Here is a 17,000-nt window from a genome sequence, read left to right as displayed (position 1 = left end):
TCTACAACCTGGATGTAAACGAGCACAGGTGTCGGACATCGTCTCATAATGTGGCACGATTTGGCAGGACTTTGATCTAGAAGATGGAGATAAAGTTGCATGTCAGCTGACAGGAGCAATGTGTAACCAGCACAGGCATGTAAATGTTAACCTGCAGGGAGGACTGAAGGCTGGTGGTGCTAGCTCCGCTGTTGTAAGGCACAATCTGCAAACCTGTTAGCATTGTTAACCTGCAGACTCTCTGATCCTGTGTTTGGATTCGTGAGGTAAATCGTGCTTCATTTTTTCGTTTTCTCTTATCCTTAGACGAGTCAACTATCAGGATTTAAATTTCCTCTTTGTCAGTGCTTCATTGAAGATAAGAGACGTCACAGAGTCGTGCAGCAGTGAGCTCAGAATCACAGTTTGAACTCGCTGACCCATCCTGTCCTGAACTCTCTTACTCCGGGAAAAAATTTAATTCCAAGCCCTGACTTTCTCCAGTCCTCAAAGAACCCGGGGAACATTTTAATGTCCTTCTATCTGCAAATCAGCTGGCTGAGATTATGGGCAGCCTTTTGATAAGGCTCGCATGCACGCACGCACGCACGCACGCACGCACGCGCACACACACACACACAGCTACCTACTACAAGGTACTGCAGCAGGTGTATCCATCACTGTTGTTTATCAGCCTGCTCTGATGTGTCTCTGTACCCTGGGAGGACACGGATACAGTGCATGAGTTTATGACGCAGATGTGTTTGAGACCTTTCCGTGCATTAATCAATAATCAATCAGATTAAACTACGATGCAGATATTTAAAGATAATGAAGAAGAACAGAACATAACAGCAGGATGGAAAACAGGAGAGAGAGAGAGTGTGTGTAGAGAGGGGGAGAGATGCTGTAGGCCATTTGCTGGAGCACAAATACCTGTGTCAGCATTCGTTATGCTTGGGAACTAATTATGCTGAGTCAGCACGGCTCTGTTCTACAGAGGAGAGGAGGAGAGAGAGGAAACAGAGAGACTCCCATTCATGGATTACATGCAACTTTCTTTATGTTTAAGTTGAATATTATTAGTAAAAGTTATTTTAGCAGAGAACATTATTAGGACAGCACTTCTCAGCATATTTGACGTAGTATCTGTGACGTCACCCATCTGTTTCTGAAGCGCTGTTTTGAAGCCAATCGGCGGCGGCCGCCATGTTGGAAATGTTGAACTCAACCTGACTTCTGTGGAGCGAGTGTGACGTAAAGAGGCGGGCTTTGAGCCTGTCAATCAAATCAGCTGTGCCTCTCATTGGAAGACTCGTAATCTCAATATCTTCAAAATTGCTGCGTTAAAAAATAATTCACCCCCCGAACAGTGTGAGCTGATCGAGAAATGAGCTATCCAGACTACACTCGCCTTTTGAACCAGGCTGTAAACATGTTTATTTCTGCTGTAAAGATCGTCTTCTTTGAATTAGTGTGTGTGTGGTTTCTGGTACTTCTGGAGCCAGCCTCTAGTGGACACTCGGTGAACTGCAGTTTTTAGCACTTCCGCATTGGCTTCATATTTTTAGACCGGAGGTTGCTGCTTGGGTTGAACAGGTTCTTAACACTCTGACCTGAAAATCAACAGACCCATATCGCCCCTTTAATCTTGCTCTGTAGTAAGCTACTCCCCTCAGATCTTTATGGAAGTCATCATGCTGTACACTGACGCCTCTGCTCGGTGCTTTTAATGCTGCAAGCTCTCTGATGCTCGTTGGATGTGACTGCCGTGACTCTGCCTACCACGAGATCTTGTGCATACCCTTTAAAGTGGCTGTTGTTAAAAAATAAAGCAATAGGTATAATAAATAGCAATTGATAGGTATTAAAAGCACTTTTCTAAATACTCAAAGATGCTTGACATAGCATTCAAACAAATAAAGGTATAATATTCAGAAAGACGGATCACAGAGAGAGAGGGAGAGAGAGAGGGAGAGAGGGAGGACGTTGAAGTCACATGTTGCAGCTTCTTTGGTTTTCAGTTGATTTTGAAACGAGTGAAGAGAGGCAGAGTTAAAGATGTTTGGAGAAGAGAGCTCCAGAGAGATGCCCAATCTTGCTGGAGCAATGGAAAAAGGCTCTGTCCCTCGAAGTGCGGTGCCTGGTCTTAGTGACGGAGGTCAGGAGGGGATTGAAGTTGTCTCAACGATCATTGAGTAGCTGAAGATGTTGTCAACTAAAATAAATAAGTCCAAGTTTTTAATTCCAATGTGTTTTAAATCTAAAGCTTCCACTGCAGCAAGATTATACTAAGTTTACTTCCAACATTTTTTACCCATGTAGGGAATTTTAGTTCAAAAAAGCATAAAAGACAGAGACAACATTTTTAAAAAGTTAACTTTCCTGAGAGGCCGACATTTTCTGAAGATAAATTCTGCAATGTCACTGCACACCTCGTCCTTTGAGAAACAGTCTGATGTTCATGAAACTTTCAGTTCTTGCGTGATAAAAGTGAAGATGTGTCTCTAGGCAGGATGCAAACCTTAAGACACCTATGCTGAATGATCGGCTACATAAAAAGACAACGTAGGTCTCTGCACTTTAATTTAAAAGCTGTCAATCTTAAAGGAAAGAACGAAGTAGAAGCATCCTCAGAGGAACTAAAGAAGCGACATCTGCCATGTTTGTCACCAAAAGTCCCCCTGAACTCGTCTTCCTCGCTCTCATTGTGCTCATTGTGCTCGGATGATATTACATGAAGAATGTTTATGATTCTGACAACTGCTCTGCCTTATTAAACCGGCCATCCATCTGGCTCTGCAACACCTAAACATTGAGCTCTGATTTCACAGCAGGAGGGCCAATCTGGACTCATTCTGTCACGCTTCAACCGCCCCATTAGCCGGCACAATCTGACTGCGCCGCGCTTCACTGTCTGGCCTCATCCCAACCGACCTCGACACCGACACCACGTGTGTGTGCTCGCTCGGTAACCCTCATTAGGAGCGTGGACACGATGGTTGGTTTATTAGAGGAATATGACGTTGGGATGGATCCAAACAACAAGTTCTTTTTTTTTGTCTTCTAAATACGAATGCTTACTTTGGCATGAAAACTTTATCAGCCACCCACCGCAATCGCATATTTGGCAACCGCGGCGCCCAGCACCCCAGTTTTTTGGCGAAGCCTTTCAAAAGACCAGGGAGGGAAGAGCAGCATTCAACAGATGGGGGTGTAGGAGGAGGAGTGTCAGTCTCTTTTGTTGGGAGAGAGAAAGAGAGCGAGAGCGAATATTCCTGCCAGCGTTCGCACAATGTGACCGTCGAAGGCTGTTTTTACTCACGATGGAGCCGGAGCCATTTTTGTCCTCAATAAATTTGTTTTCCACGTCAATCAAAAGATTCAAAGACGAGGAGAAGCTCCGTGAAAGGCTGCGTGCCAACGTGTTTGACGAGTCAGATACATACGTTTTTTAAACGCATCCTCAATAACAGTCTGAGCAGAGACCAAAGATTACAGAACGTGCTCTCACACACAAAGTCCCCCGAGAGCTCTGAGACCTGAAAACTGAACCAGGAGCCTGCCAGAAAGGACTTACTGTCAAATCCAGAATCATAAACTAATATTATAATAATCTGCTCTCTCTGAGCTTTGGAGGAAGTTCATTACTCTCTAGTTTTATTATGCTTTATAGAAACTCCTCCAGCTGCACATCAGTCACAGACGGCTCCAACAAATGTTCTCCTCAGACTCTTTCCAAACAGAGCAGGTGTAGACCGTACTCTATGTTCCATTATTAACAAAGACCCAACATCAAGACAGGATCAGATCCAGTCCCATCTTACAGACAGGACTCAGTCTGATCTCATCTTAATCCACCATGAGCAGAGCACTTTGCAGCATTTAGCAAGTTACAGTGGCAAGGACAAACTTCCTTTAACAGGCAGAAACCTCCAGCAGGACCAGACTCATGTTAGACACACATCTGCTGAGACCGTGTTGGAGAGAGGGATAGAGGGAGATGAAGAGAGAGAGAGAGATGATAGTGGGGAGACAGATAGTGGTAGTTATAGCAGCTGGAGTCTGGCTCGTCCACAGCAGCAGAGATCCAGAGGAACCTACGAGACAAGGGAGCTCAGGGACTCCAGAAAGGTCTATGAAAAGAGAAAAGAGAGGAAGACCAGAAGAGAGAAAAAGAGTAGAACAAATGGTGAAGGAATGACAGAAGGAAAGGACGGGATAAGAAAAGGAGACATAAAGAATGAAGAAACATGGAAAGAACAAAAAGAGAAAGACAGAAGGAATGAAAGGAAAAAGGAATAAAAGAGAAAGAAAGGAATGAAAGAAACAAAGAAGGAAGGAACGAAAGGAAAAAGGAAAGATGAGTAAAAGAGAGAAAGAAAGAAGGAAGGAATGAAACAAAGAAAGAAAGTAAGAAGGAATAAAAAGAGAAATAAGTAAAGAAAGCAAGAAAGAAAAGAAAGAAGATCAGAAAAGAAAGAAGAGAAGAGAATGAATGACAGACCCAAAAAAGGAATCTATGGCAGAGATCCAGAGGAACCTACGAGACAAGGGAGCTCAGGGACTCCAGAAAGGTCTATGGTTAGTAACTTTAATGGGACAGGAAGAGTTAAAGTAAGAGACAGGCAGAGAGAGGAGAGAGAGGGAAACACAGGATCCCAGTGTGTCAGTCTAAGCCTACAGCAGCATAACTAAGAGCTGGTCCAAGCCTGATCCAGCTCTAACTATAAGCTTTATCAAAAGGGAAAGTGTCTGCCTCGCGGACCCTGACTGGTAGATGATTCCAAAGGAGAGGGGCCTGATAGAGCAATGCATTTAACCTTTTGGTAGCTCTTCGTAGCTCTTCAGTTTCCTGGACAAATGTGATTTTATTTGAAGACATACTTCAGTTAGGAGAACAAGGTTGGGGTGTTGTGTTTTTAAAGACGGATCTGTTTGGTCTCCTGTCATATCTCTCTCTCTCTCTCTCCTCTCTCTCTCTCTCTCTCTCTCTCTCTCTCTCTCTCTCTCTCTCTCTCTCTCTCTCTCTCTCTCTCTCTCTCTCTCTCCTTCAGTTCAGTGTTTTAGACGTTGATCACATTCCACTTTCTCAACCTGGACAAATTCGTCCTGATCGCCTTGATAACGGAGGCAGTTTCATTCCCATCCCTGCTCCACCGTCACACACTCACAGTCTCTCTCTCTCTCTCTCTCCTGATTTGTCTCTGTCTGTTTCCATGTCTCTCTGCAGTAAATTACCCAGCTGGGCTCGAGCAGTGGTTCCTAAAATCTTCTACGTGACAGAGAAAGCCTGGAACTACTACCCTTACACCATAACAGGTGAGATTAAACGTCTGCACTGACTACGGCTGTCACACACGCTCAGCACTCACATCATATCAAAGACCCCTCCTCTCCAGCTCGGTGCAGAAACGGAGCTAAGACCGCTCAGGCTGAAGAAGAAAGAAAAGGAGAGTTTCTGTTTGTAAAAGCGGACAGTGATGACGTCTGACAACAACTCCACAGATAAACAGCCTGCTTTAATCGGCTTCTGCTAACAGAACTGGCTTTAAATGAGATCATGACTCACGGTGGCTCGTCAAGCTGTGTTTTCAGCGTGAGGGTGCATGACGTTTTGTTGACATGTAAACAACATGTATTTACATGTTTTCCTCCACGCTTACTGTCAATGAATGGAGCTGAGACATAAACTCAGCTCGGTGCAAACAGTAGACACGAGTCCAGAGATCAGAGCTGCGGCGCGGAGCCCGCGTCTGTGATGTTTTAATGATCTGCATCCCGTAACGAGCGGAGGACGCCACATGAAAGAGAACACCTCTTTATGAGGGCAAATCAGAGCCAGCAGGGAAGAAAGTCACGGAGGAGGGGAAGATCTGAGAGAACAAATATGTGACAGTCAGTTTTAATAATGTCCTTTAATGCTGTTTAACATTTGAGTGTCTGTGTCTCTAACTGTGTTTCTCTGTGTCTCCGCTCTGACCGGATGTCTGCCTCACGCCATGCCACGTCTGTAGAATACACAGTGAGTATCTTTCTGCTATTTTTAAGAATGCATGCATCAACAGAACAGAAGAGGTGACTTCTGTTTGCATTAAAGTGCAGCAGGAGTCACAGGAAGTGCACAACAAGAGGAGAGCACGCTGCGGGTCTTTAGAGGATTCTCAAATCTTCTCTCCCTCACTTTTTTAACCATGATCGCACAAAAACAGAGTGCTGTGTCAAAGATAACTTATTATAAAACCAATATAACCTTCATATTTTACTCTAAATGAAGATGAAGTATTTTAATATTGAGCTTTAAACTGCAGGAGTAAATGAAAGATGAAAGTTGTGATCTGTGGAGCCAAACAGTCGGCTAAAGATGATAAGATGCGATCTGGAGTTTAGGGGCCGTCGAGGTCAGGTGATGTAGGAGTGCAGCGGTGACAACCAAGAGTTTAAAGCTAGTTTGCTACTGGCTGAGTTGCCATATTTTCAAAATAAAAGCTTTACAGGTAAGTTTTCAGCAAATAAATCTCACTGATGTTGCCTCTAGGTTTTAACACAGGATTTTAAATTTGACTTCCATTTTCATTAGTAAGAAATGAATCTTGTCTTGCAGCCTGACAAAAGACGCAAACATACAAACATTAACATGTTGAAGGATGCATATCCAAAGTCCGGCTCAAGGTCTATTTTCATTCGGCCCTCAGCTTCTTATGGCACAAAAATGTATGTGTAAATTTGTGTTTTCTGTCAAGTGCACACACAAAACTGAAGTCAATCCATAGCTGTTACACAGAACTACATGTGGACTTCAAAAAAGCCACGTGCATAAACACAAAACTCTGTGAATTCTGCAGGACTGATGTACAGCAGAGACACAAGAACTCTTAAAGTTTGCATGTTTTTAAATTAACACATTTATCATGATGTGGAAACATTCCTGATGAAAACTACAAGTTCAAAAGAAGACACAAGACGAGATCAAAATTATGAAATGGTGCAGAAAAGATGAAAATAAGTACATCGAATTTGTTCAAAACTCAGGGAAAGAAATATATTTTGTGCTAAAAGTCTTAAAAACAGAATGAAAAAGAAGTGTGATGAAATCCAGATCGTGATCCTGCCATTTAAAAAATATCATGATGTGATATTTCTCACATCACCAACCCCTAATGGAGAACATTTTCCTGGAGAGGAAGGGAGAGTGAGATGATGTTTATGTGGCTCATAGAGAACTGAAGACATCCTCAGGCATCAAGAAACAACTCAGGAGAGGAGAGGTTTTAGATAGATAGATAGATAGATAGATAGTAGATAGATAGATAGATAGATAGATAGATAGATAGATAGATAGATAGATAGATAGATAGATAGATAGATAGATAGATAGATAGATAGATAGATCTTTATTTGTCCTTAATAAGGAGATTTGTTGCCACCGTCTGTACAGGAATACATGGATGAACACAATAAACAATAAACATCCACCCAGCCTCACAGCAATGGTGCACCTCATCCCACATATATACACACCAGACACATATGAACACACTGGACACATATGAACACACAGGACACATATAAACACACCGGACACATATAAACACACCGGACACATATAAACACACCGGACAGATATAAAACACACCGGACACATATAAACACACTGGACACATATAAACACACCGGACACATATAAACACACCGGACAGATATAAAACACACCGGACACATATAAACACACCGGACACATATAAAACACACCGGACACATATAAACACACCAGACACATATAAACACACCGGACACACACCGGACACATATAAACACACCTGACACATATAAACACACCGGACACATATAAACACACCGGACACATATGAACACACCGGACACAAATAAACACACCGGACACATATAAACACACCGGACACATATAAACACACAGGACACATATAAACACACCGGACAGATATAAAACACACCGGACACATATAAAACACACCGGACACATATAAACACACCGGACACATATAAACACACCGGACAGATATAAAACACACCGGACACATATAAACACACCGGACACATATAAAACACACCGGACACATATAAACACACCGGACACATATAAACACACCGGACAGATATAAAACACACCGGACACATATAAACACACCGGACACATATAAAACACACCGGACACATATAAACACACCGGACACATATAAACACACCGGACACACACCGGACACATATAAACACACCGGACACATATAAACACACCGGACACATATAAACACACCGGACACAAATAAACACACCGGACACATATAAAACACACCGGACACATATAAACACACCGGACACATATGAACACACAGGACACATATATGCACACCGGACACATATAAACACACTGGACACATATAAAACACACCGGACACATATAAACACACCGGACACATATAAACACACCGGACAGATATAAAACACACCGGACACATATAAACACACCGGACACATATAAAACACACCGGACACATATAAACACACCGGACACATATAAACACACCGGACACACACCGGACACACACCGGACACATATAAACACACCGGACACATATAAACACACCGGACACATATAAACACACCGGACACAAATAAACACACCGGACACATATAAAACACACCGGACACATATAAACACACCGGACACATATGAACACACAGGACACATATATGCACACCGGACACATATAAACACACTGGACACATATAAAACACACCGGACACATAGAAACACACCGGACACATATGAACACACAGGACACATATATGCACACCGGACACATATGAACACACAGGACACATATATGCACACCAGACACATATAAAACACACCGGACACATATAAACACGCCGGACACATATGAACACACCGTACACACACCGGACACATATAAACACACCGGACACATATAAACACACCGGACACATATAAACACACCGGACACATATGAACACACCGGACACAAATAAACACACCGGACACATATAAAACACACCGGACACATATAAACACACCGGACACATATGAACACACAGGACACATATATGCACACCGGACACATATAAACACACCGGACACATATAAAACACACCGGACACATATGAACACACCGGACACAAATAAACACACCGGACACATATAAAACACACCGGACACATATAAACACACCGGACACATATGAACACACAGGACACATATATGCACACCGGACACCTATAAACACACCGGACACATATAAAACACACCGGACACATATAAAACACACCGGACACATATAAACACACCGGACACATATAAACACACCGGACACATATGAACACACAGGACACATATAAAACACACCGGACTCATATAAACACACCGGACACATTACAGTGGCATTCTATTTAGCAGTGCAATGGCCGATGGGACGAAGCTTCTGCCAAACCGGGCTCGCCTACAGTAAGGGGCTCCGTATCTGCGACCGGAGGGGAGTAGTGTGAAGACCGAGTAGAGGGGGTGTTGGGGGTCCAGTGTTATAGTGCGTGCTCTGTGTATGATGGCTCTGTTGTTGAGGTCAGACAGGTTGGGTGTGGGGAGGCGGATGATTTTGGTGGCAGTGTTTGTGGTGCGTGTGAGTTTGTTTTTGTTGGAGACAGTTAGCACTTACTTTGTAAGCCTGCGATGAAAGCATGAATATATGAAACACCAGCTAGTTACTGATATTTGAGAGATCATTCAAACAATTGTTATGAAATAGAGATATTAAACATGAAATATTTCACAACATCAAACATGTTCCTCTATGAAAACAGTTTGGACGACCCTGTATTAAAGCATCTGTTTCTCACTGGTTTCCATCGCTAACACCTGAAATGCTAAATGACCAGATCAACCCTTAAATAAAGACAAAGCTTTCGCAGGACATGTGATGATCAGATCTATCCGTCAGGCTTCTTGAGAGACGAGTGTGGACAGCGTGAGTCTTTCAGCTTCAGGCTGCGGGAATGAAAGAAGGGAAGACGACAGTGTTGTGACAACAGAGTGCTGAGTGCTGTGTGTTGATGTGTGGGAGTGTTTTGTGTTTATGAGTGAATCATTGTTAATGGGCCCCGTCCTGGTTTTTATGAAGACGAGGACGACGAAGGAATATTTCAGCTGTTGTCAGTTCTGACAGGCAGATAAAAGTCCAGATACGACATCTCTAAAGTTTCATTTGTTTTATTTGAACAATGCAGCGAGGGAGTCCTCAGGAACAGAGTGACACAAGCATGAAGCTGTTAGAGAGAGACACACACACACACACACACACACACGCACACACACACACACACACACACACACACACACACACACACACACACACACACACACACACAGAAAGACAGTTTGCCATGAGCTAGATTTAGGACATCAATCTAAATAAAGAAGCTTCTTTGTCTCTAATGATGAGTAAGCTGCTCTCCATAGGAAGTATTTACCACCTCTTTATCAGCTCTGTGAAGTCCTTTGAAAGCTGTAAAACAACAAAGACACACACACGCACAAACGAATGCACACACACACACACACACACACACACACACACTCACCACGACATCTAAAGCACATCATGTGCTTTGCATAAACCTGTTTTTGTGTTTCTCTTTCAGTGCTCGTTCCTGCCGAAGTTCTCCATCCACATAGAGACAAAGTACGAGGACAACAAAGGATGCAATGACAACGTGAGTACGCCGTGTGTGCACTATCAGAGCTGGAGAGAGTGTCAGCCTGTTACTAATCAGAAGAACATCCTGATCAGGATAAAAACAGCTTTATGTAGAAACCTTGACACAAAGAGAGCAAACAATCAGTTCCTTTTGGAAAGTCATTTCACTCTGCAGAGGTGGGTGAGGGGAGTTTGTGCTTTGGATCATCATGCATGTACAGACTGATTGCTTCCTCCGGGTCAAGGTAAAGTTGTTATTTCTGCAAATGTGATGTGATGAGTTTCTACTTTTGATAACGCAGAAATGAAAAGAGACATCGGGGCAGCTAAAAAGTTTGAATTTTAAGGAGGAGAGTAAAACATCAGGTGTGCAGAGAGAGGAGCAATGTGAGGAGGCGTCTTCTTCTTCTTCTTCTTCTTCTTCTTCTTCTTCTTCTTCTTCTTCTTCTTCTTCTTCTTCTTCTTCTTCTTCTTCTTCTTCTTCTTCTTCTTCTTCTTCTTCTTCTTCTTCTTCTTCTTCTTATTCTTCTTCTTCTTCTTCTTCTTCTTCTTCTTCTTCTTCTTCTTCTCTTCTTCTTCTTCTTCTTCTTCTTCTTCTTCATCTTCTTCTTCTTCTTCTTTTTCTTCTTCTCTTCTTCTTCTTTTTCTTCTTCTTTTTCTTCTTCTCTTCTTCTTCTTCTTCTTCTTCTTCTTCTTCTTCTTCTTCTTCTTCTTCTTGCATGTTTAATTCAGATTAAATACTCAATGCACCTTTTGATCGAAGCCGCTATTCTGCATGCCTCTTCATCCAGGAGGAGTTTCTGACGAGAGGACATTTAAGAAATCTGCGTCACAGCAACATACTCTGTCCTGCAGTAACAACCTGCATCTCTAATCCCTACAAACAGAGATGCATGTTGATACTACATAATCCACAGCCAGCAACGAGAAGATTTGTTGTGCCAGAAGAGTTTTGATTCTCTGTGTGCCGACAGAGTTACATTCACAACCCCGTGGAGAGAGAGCAAGAGAGACTGAATGACCAAAGTCTCAACCCTGAACTCCTCGGCTTGTGTCTCAGCTTTTAATCTGCAGAAGGATGCAGAAACACTCTTGGCATTAATACTGTGTCTCCTCTCCAACTCCCTCTTTGTGTCTCATATTGCATGCATTGAGCAGCGTGGGGAAGTCTGCACTGATATCTGTTATCAGGGATTCAGATATCCAGCGGCTGCACTGAGAGCCCAGACGGATTTTTGTTTCCCCCATGAGGAGAACTCGAAGTCAGACGTATCTGACAGTTCTCAGATTAGCTGAAATACAACCACGACTTAAATATCTGCAATAAGCTTACACCAAGCCGCAGTGTATTCATCATCAGGACTCTGACACAACATGAAACCCTGCTGCATGTTTTGTCTGACTGCAGAAATAAGCCGAGATATCTCCTAACAGACATACGGTCGAGAACAAGACCTCTGTGAATAACAGGAGTTAAACCATGCGGGCAGATTTGGCAGCTCGCAGACCCTCCGCTGCAGTCCCGTCCTTTCACAGTGCCAACTGCACAATGCGTCCCGAGAGGCTGCCAAAAACCGCTCCACATTCTGGACAGCTAATTTTATTTGGGGTTTGGAGCACTCCCCTTCTTTCTCTCTATATTTCACAACACTTCACTTTATATAGGAGCATTAGTCATCCAATGAGCCGCTGCCACGGCCCTGACAGAGAAGAAGAAGAATGCTCTGGGAGTGTGCAACAGACAAACAGCGTTTATCTTATAGCTATGTATTCAGAATCAGAAACACTTTATTTATCCCGGGGGGAAATTCAGTCATTACAGCTGCTCCTACACACAATAAGTAAGAATACCAAATAATAGTAATAGAAGAAGTAATTAATAAGATATTAATACAAATACAATGAATATAATTATAATAAAAGTATGTACAGAAGACAGAATGAGCTCTGTATAAAATAAATCCATGGATGAAGTCCCTGGAGATCAGGAAGAGGGCACTCTGTGGTCTGTCTGGAGATCAGGAAGAGGGCACTCTGTGGTCTGTCTGGAGATCAGGAAGAGGGCACTCTGGTGGTCTGTCTGGAGATCAGGAAGAGGGCACTCTGGTGGTCTGTCTGGAGATCAGGAAGAGGGCACTCTGATGGTCTGTCTGGAGATCAGGAAGAGGGCTCTCAGGTGGTCTTCTGGAGATCAGGAAGAGGGCACTCTGGTGGTCTGTCTGGAGATCAGGAAGAGGGCACTCTGGTGGTCTGTCTGGAGATCAGGAAGAGGGCACTCTGGTGGTCTGTCTGGAGATCAGGAAGAGGGCACTCTGGTGGTCTGTCTGGAAGAGGGCACTCTGGTGGTCTGTCTGGAGATCAGGAAGAGGGCACTCTGGTGGTCTGTCTGGAGATCAGGAAGAGGGCACTCTGGTGGTCTGTCTGGAGATCAGGAAGAAGGCACTCGGGTGGTCTGTCTGGAGATCAGGAAGAGGGCGCTCTGGTGGTCTGTCTGGAGATCAGGAAGAGGGTACTCTGGTGGTCTGTCTGGAGATCAGGAAGAGGGCACTCTGGTGGTCTGTCTGGAGATCAGGAAGAGTGCACTCTGGTGGTCTGTCTGGAGATCAGGAAGAGGGCACTCTGGTGGTCTGTCTGGAGATCAGGAAGAGGGCACTCTGGTGGTCTGTCTGGAGATCAGGAAGAGGGTACTCTGGTGATCTGTCTGGAGATCAGGAAGAGGGCACTCTGGTGGTCTGTCTGGAGATGAGGAAGAGGGCACTCTGGTGATCTGTCTGGAGATCAGGAAGAGGGCACTCTGGTGGTCTGTCTGGAGATCAGGAAGAGGGCACTCTGGTGGTCTGTCTGGAGATCAGGAAGAGGGCACTCTGGTGATCTGTCTGGAGATCAGGAAGAGGACACTCTGGTGGTCTGTCTGGAGATGAGGAAGAGGGCACTCTGGTGGTCTGTCTGGAGATCAGGAAGAGGGCACTCTGGTGGTCTGTCTGGAGATCAGGAAGAGGGCTCTCTGGCTGTCTGGAGTCTGGCTATGGCAGCGTTGAGAACGTTGGACATCATAGTCAGGTTGGCAGAGGGGGGATGTAAACAGCTACCAGTATGACATGTGAGATCTCCCTGTGCAGATAACATGGTCAGAGGCCCACAGCGCTCTCGGTGCTATCCCGGTCTGCCCGGACAGTCTGGAAGCCGTCAATGAAGACGTTGTGGTCTAGAATATCCTGATGCAGCCACGTTTCCGTGAAGCACGCCATGCTACATTCCTGAAACTCCGTCTGACTCCTGGCTAGTCCTGTTAGCTCGTCCGTCTTATTATCCAGAGATCTCACGTTGCCCATGATGAGAGAGGAGAGACACGGCTTCTATCTCCTCTCCATAGACCTCTGTCTGCTTATACCAGTTCTCCTCCTCTTGCTCTATACCTCCTCTGCCCCTATGTGTCCTAAATCTCCAGAGTTCTGCAGGAACATCCAGCGGCCTGAGCCGACTAGCTGGCCGGCTTCATCTTAACAAGCTGCAAGTAAAAGTTAAAGTTGATGATTTCATCGTGAAAAACACAACTTCAACAAACTGCCAGAGAACAATCCGACATGATGATGAAGAAAGAGAAGAAAAATCAGAAAGAAGAATGAACGAAGAGGAGCGACTCTAACAGGCTGCATGCACGGTTGGCGCATGCGCTCAATGTGATGTGATTGATGATTAAGTAATTGATGTGACTGCATCTTCAAATTTACCTTAAAATCATTGTGCCTTCATCAGAGAGGAGTTTAAACTATGATGCTCACTCGTGTGTTCTAGATGAAGAGGCTGACAGAAGCGGACCGACTGTTCTAACTTGTCAAACATGAAGTGATGTCTGAGATGCTGACGTGGTTTGACAGGACATGACGACATGTCAGAGATTTTTCCATTAAATCAGGGAGAAAGCGCCCGCAGCAGACGCACGTTCGGGGTAACAAACATCTTACTCTAATGACAGAGCTGCTGCTGCTGCTGCTGCTGCTGCTGCGGTGACGTGCTCAGACGCCAGACAGACACACACATGTGCACTCAAGTCAGTGATTCAATGATGCAGCTGCAGGACTTTGTGTAACGTCTTCAGGACAAGCAAACAAAGCTCTGCATGTTTCATGACGTTGTGTAACCAGTTCATTAGTTGGTTATGCAGAATGCTGGGAGATAAATATGCATGTGGCTGCCTTATGTTTCCCTCATGGTAGAATGTACAGCTGTGCTCTAAGGATGCAGGAACAGTTTAAGGATACACGTACGAACACTTGGAAGGGTTTGAAGAGGAGAGGAGGGAATCATGAATCGTGTGTTGACATGTGATTGGACGGTTTGAAGAGAGGCTACATGTGCTGATGCATGTACACACACTCGCACATTAAGCTTTAAATCGTGTCCTGAGGCTCGTGTTGCTCTCGTAATCTCTCCGCTCCTTCGCTGCACAGCAGGCGGAACAAGAAACTCATCTGTGTCTTTATATCTGTCTCTCCTCTCGCTGAGTGTGTGAGCGCCTTCACGTTCTTTATGTAATAACACATGGCTGGTCACTTTTTGACATGCATTGCATCACTGCAGGCTCTCTCACATGTTCTCAGGTAACACATGCTCAAAGCTCACGCAGTTTAGAGGCACGTTAAAAGGACAAGATGAGACTCGTGAGCAGTAATGCATGCAGATGAATGTGATCCATACAATGCACAGTGAGAATAACAAAGTCCTGGAGGATGAAAGATTATAGACGGAGAGGAGAGTGAAATGTTGCACAGTAGGTGTGTTACATAAAGCAGAAGGTTACACAAGTGACTGAGTGAGGACTGAATGAGTGTTACGTGGACCTCTGCGGCATACAAAGCTCAATGAAGAGTTTGTTACCTAAGGTGCTCATCTCCCCACTCTTCATCTACAGTTGCCTCATCTCATATGATAAACTTCAGAGCTGCGTGCATGCTCACAGATGTCCTCCTTCCTTGTAACCCACACAGCACCTCTCATAAAGCTGCAGCGCTCTTTGCAGTTGTCCTGTTGTGCAATAAATATTTATACGTCTTCTTTGTGTCCCACTTATGCTTGGACGGCCTCCCTCCTGATTCAGATCGACTGTTGTTTGTTTGTTTTCCTGTTGGAGCAGAACGAAGCGTGTCCAGTTCTTCAGAGGCCTCCCTCACTGCCCGTGTTTTGAGTTTGTTGTGAATTCACACTTAGCTCTGGAAAAATGACAAAAGAAGTGTTGCAGCATTAGATTAGTGCAAGTTCTGTCTTATTACAGGGAAAAAGGATGCTGCTGAGTCTTCTGCGTTGGTGCTTGTGCAGATATTTACTTTACTTTAGGAAGCCCTGCATCACAGGGCTGACTGATGCACTGATTTCCTTGATTCATTCATGTCAGCAAACAGTTTTTAAAAATGAAAATACCAATGTTTACATCACCTACCACACAACAACAATATTGCAGCGTCAGAAAAACAGTCTGCTGCAAGATGTGTTGAAAGGCTGCAGCAGCAAGAGCGACTTAGTTCAACAGCATTAACTGAGCTGTGCAGCAGAGAGGGAGAAATGAGTCTCCCTGTACAGCACACAAACACTCACTGAAAAGTATCACAGAATCATTTTCCCATTGCATCGCGCAAGACAAGAAAGGGACATGATGGAGACGACTGGGTTTATGCACATGCTCAAAACGCCTCCAGGTATGAGCTACCCGGCTGCAAGTATTTCACTGAAGTTGCTTTCCTCATCTGTACGCCTGCAACCTTCCACAATCACTACTGCAATCTCTATAAATTGGTGAGGTGGCCCTCCCTTCGTACACGGCGGCTTCACCACTGGCTTCATTTTGTATATAAGTCAATCCTGGGCAGGACACCTCCCTACCTGTCCTCTCTTCTTCACGTCGCCCATGTTTCAGGATTCTGATCACACCAGGTCCAGTGAGTACATCGAGCTCATCATCCCCTGTACTTCTACTGTTTTTAATTCCTTTCGTTTTGCAGCTAAAAACTGGAACATCTTACAAAACAGCCTCAAACTCTCAACTTTGACTCCACTCACAACCTTCAAGCTAAAACTTCAACAGATTGTATTCGACTGTTGCTCCTGCTGATCACTTCAGACTTTACTTTCATGCATACTTAAAGGTGACATATCACGCTTTTTTCATCAATATATATTGGTCTAAGAGGTCCCCAAAACATGTCTTTAAAGTTTATGCTCAAAAAAACACTTTGAAATCAGATTTTGGTCTGCCTGAAGAACCCTCTTCTTCAGCAG

General features: G+C 44.2%; 1 protein-coding gene across 2 annotated transcripts in view; it reads left to right on the top strand.

Moving 5' to 3' along the window:
• LOC117816551 (cytoplasmic phosphatidylinositol transfer protein 1-like) overlaps positions 1-17,000 on the top strand; it is a 121,183-nt gene that overhangs the window by 89,979 nt on the left and 14,204 nt on the right. For both annotated transcript variants that reach the window (XM_034688872.1, XM_034688873.1), the window contains exons 3-5: positions 5,213-5,301; positions 5,997-6,004; positions 10,672-10,743. In XM_034688872.1, the coding sequence (XP_034544763.1) occupies positions 5,213-5,301; positions 5,997-6,004; positions 10,672-10,743 (169 nt within the window). The remainder of the gene's footprint in view (positions 1-5,212; positions 5,302-5,996; positions 6,005-10,671; positions 10,744-17,000) is intronic.

This window comes from Notolabrus celidotus, chromosome 7 (assembly GCF_009762535.1).
Source record: "Notolabrus celidotus isolate fNotCel1 chromosome 7, fNotCel1.pri, whole genome shotgun sequence".
In the NCBI taxonomy this organism is placed as follows: domain Eukaryota; kingdom Metazoa; phylum Chordata; class Actinopteri; order Labriformes; family Labridae; genus Notolabrus; species Notolabrus celidotus.
This window is presented reverse-complemented; position numbering and strand designations above follow the sequence as displayed.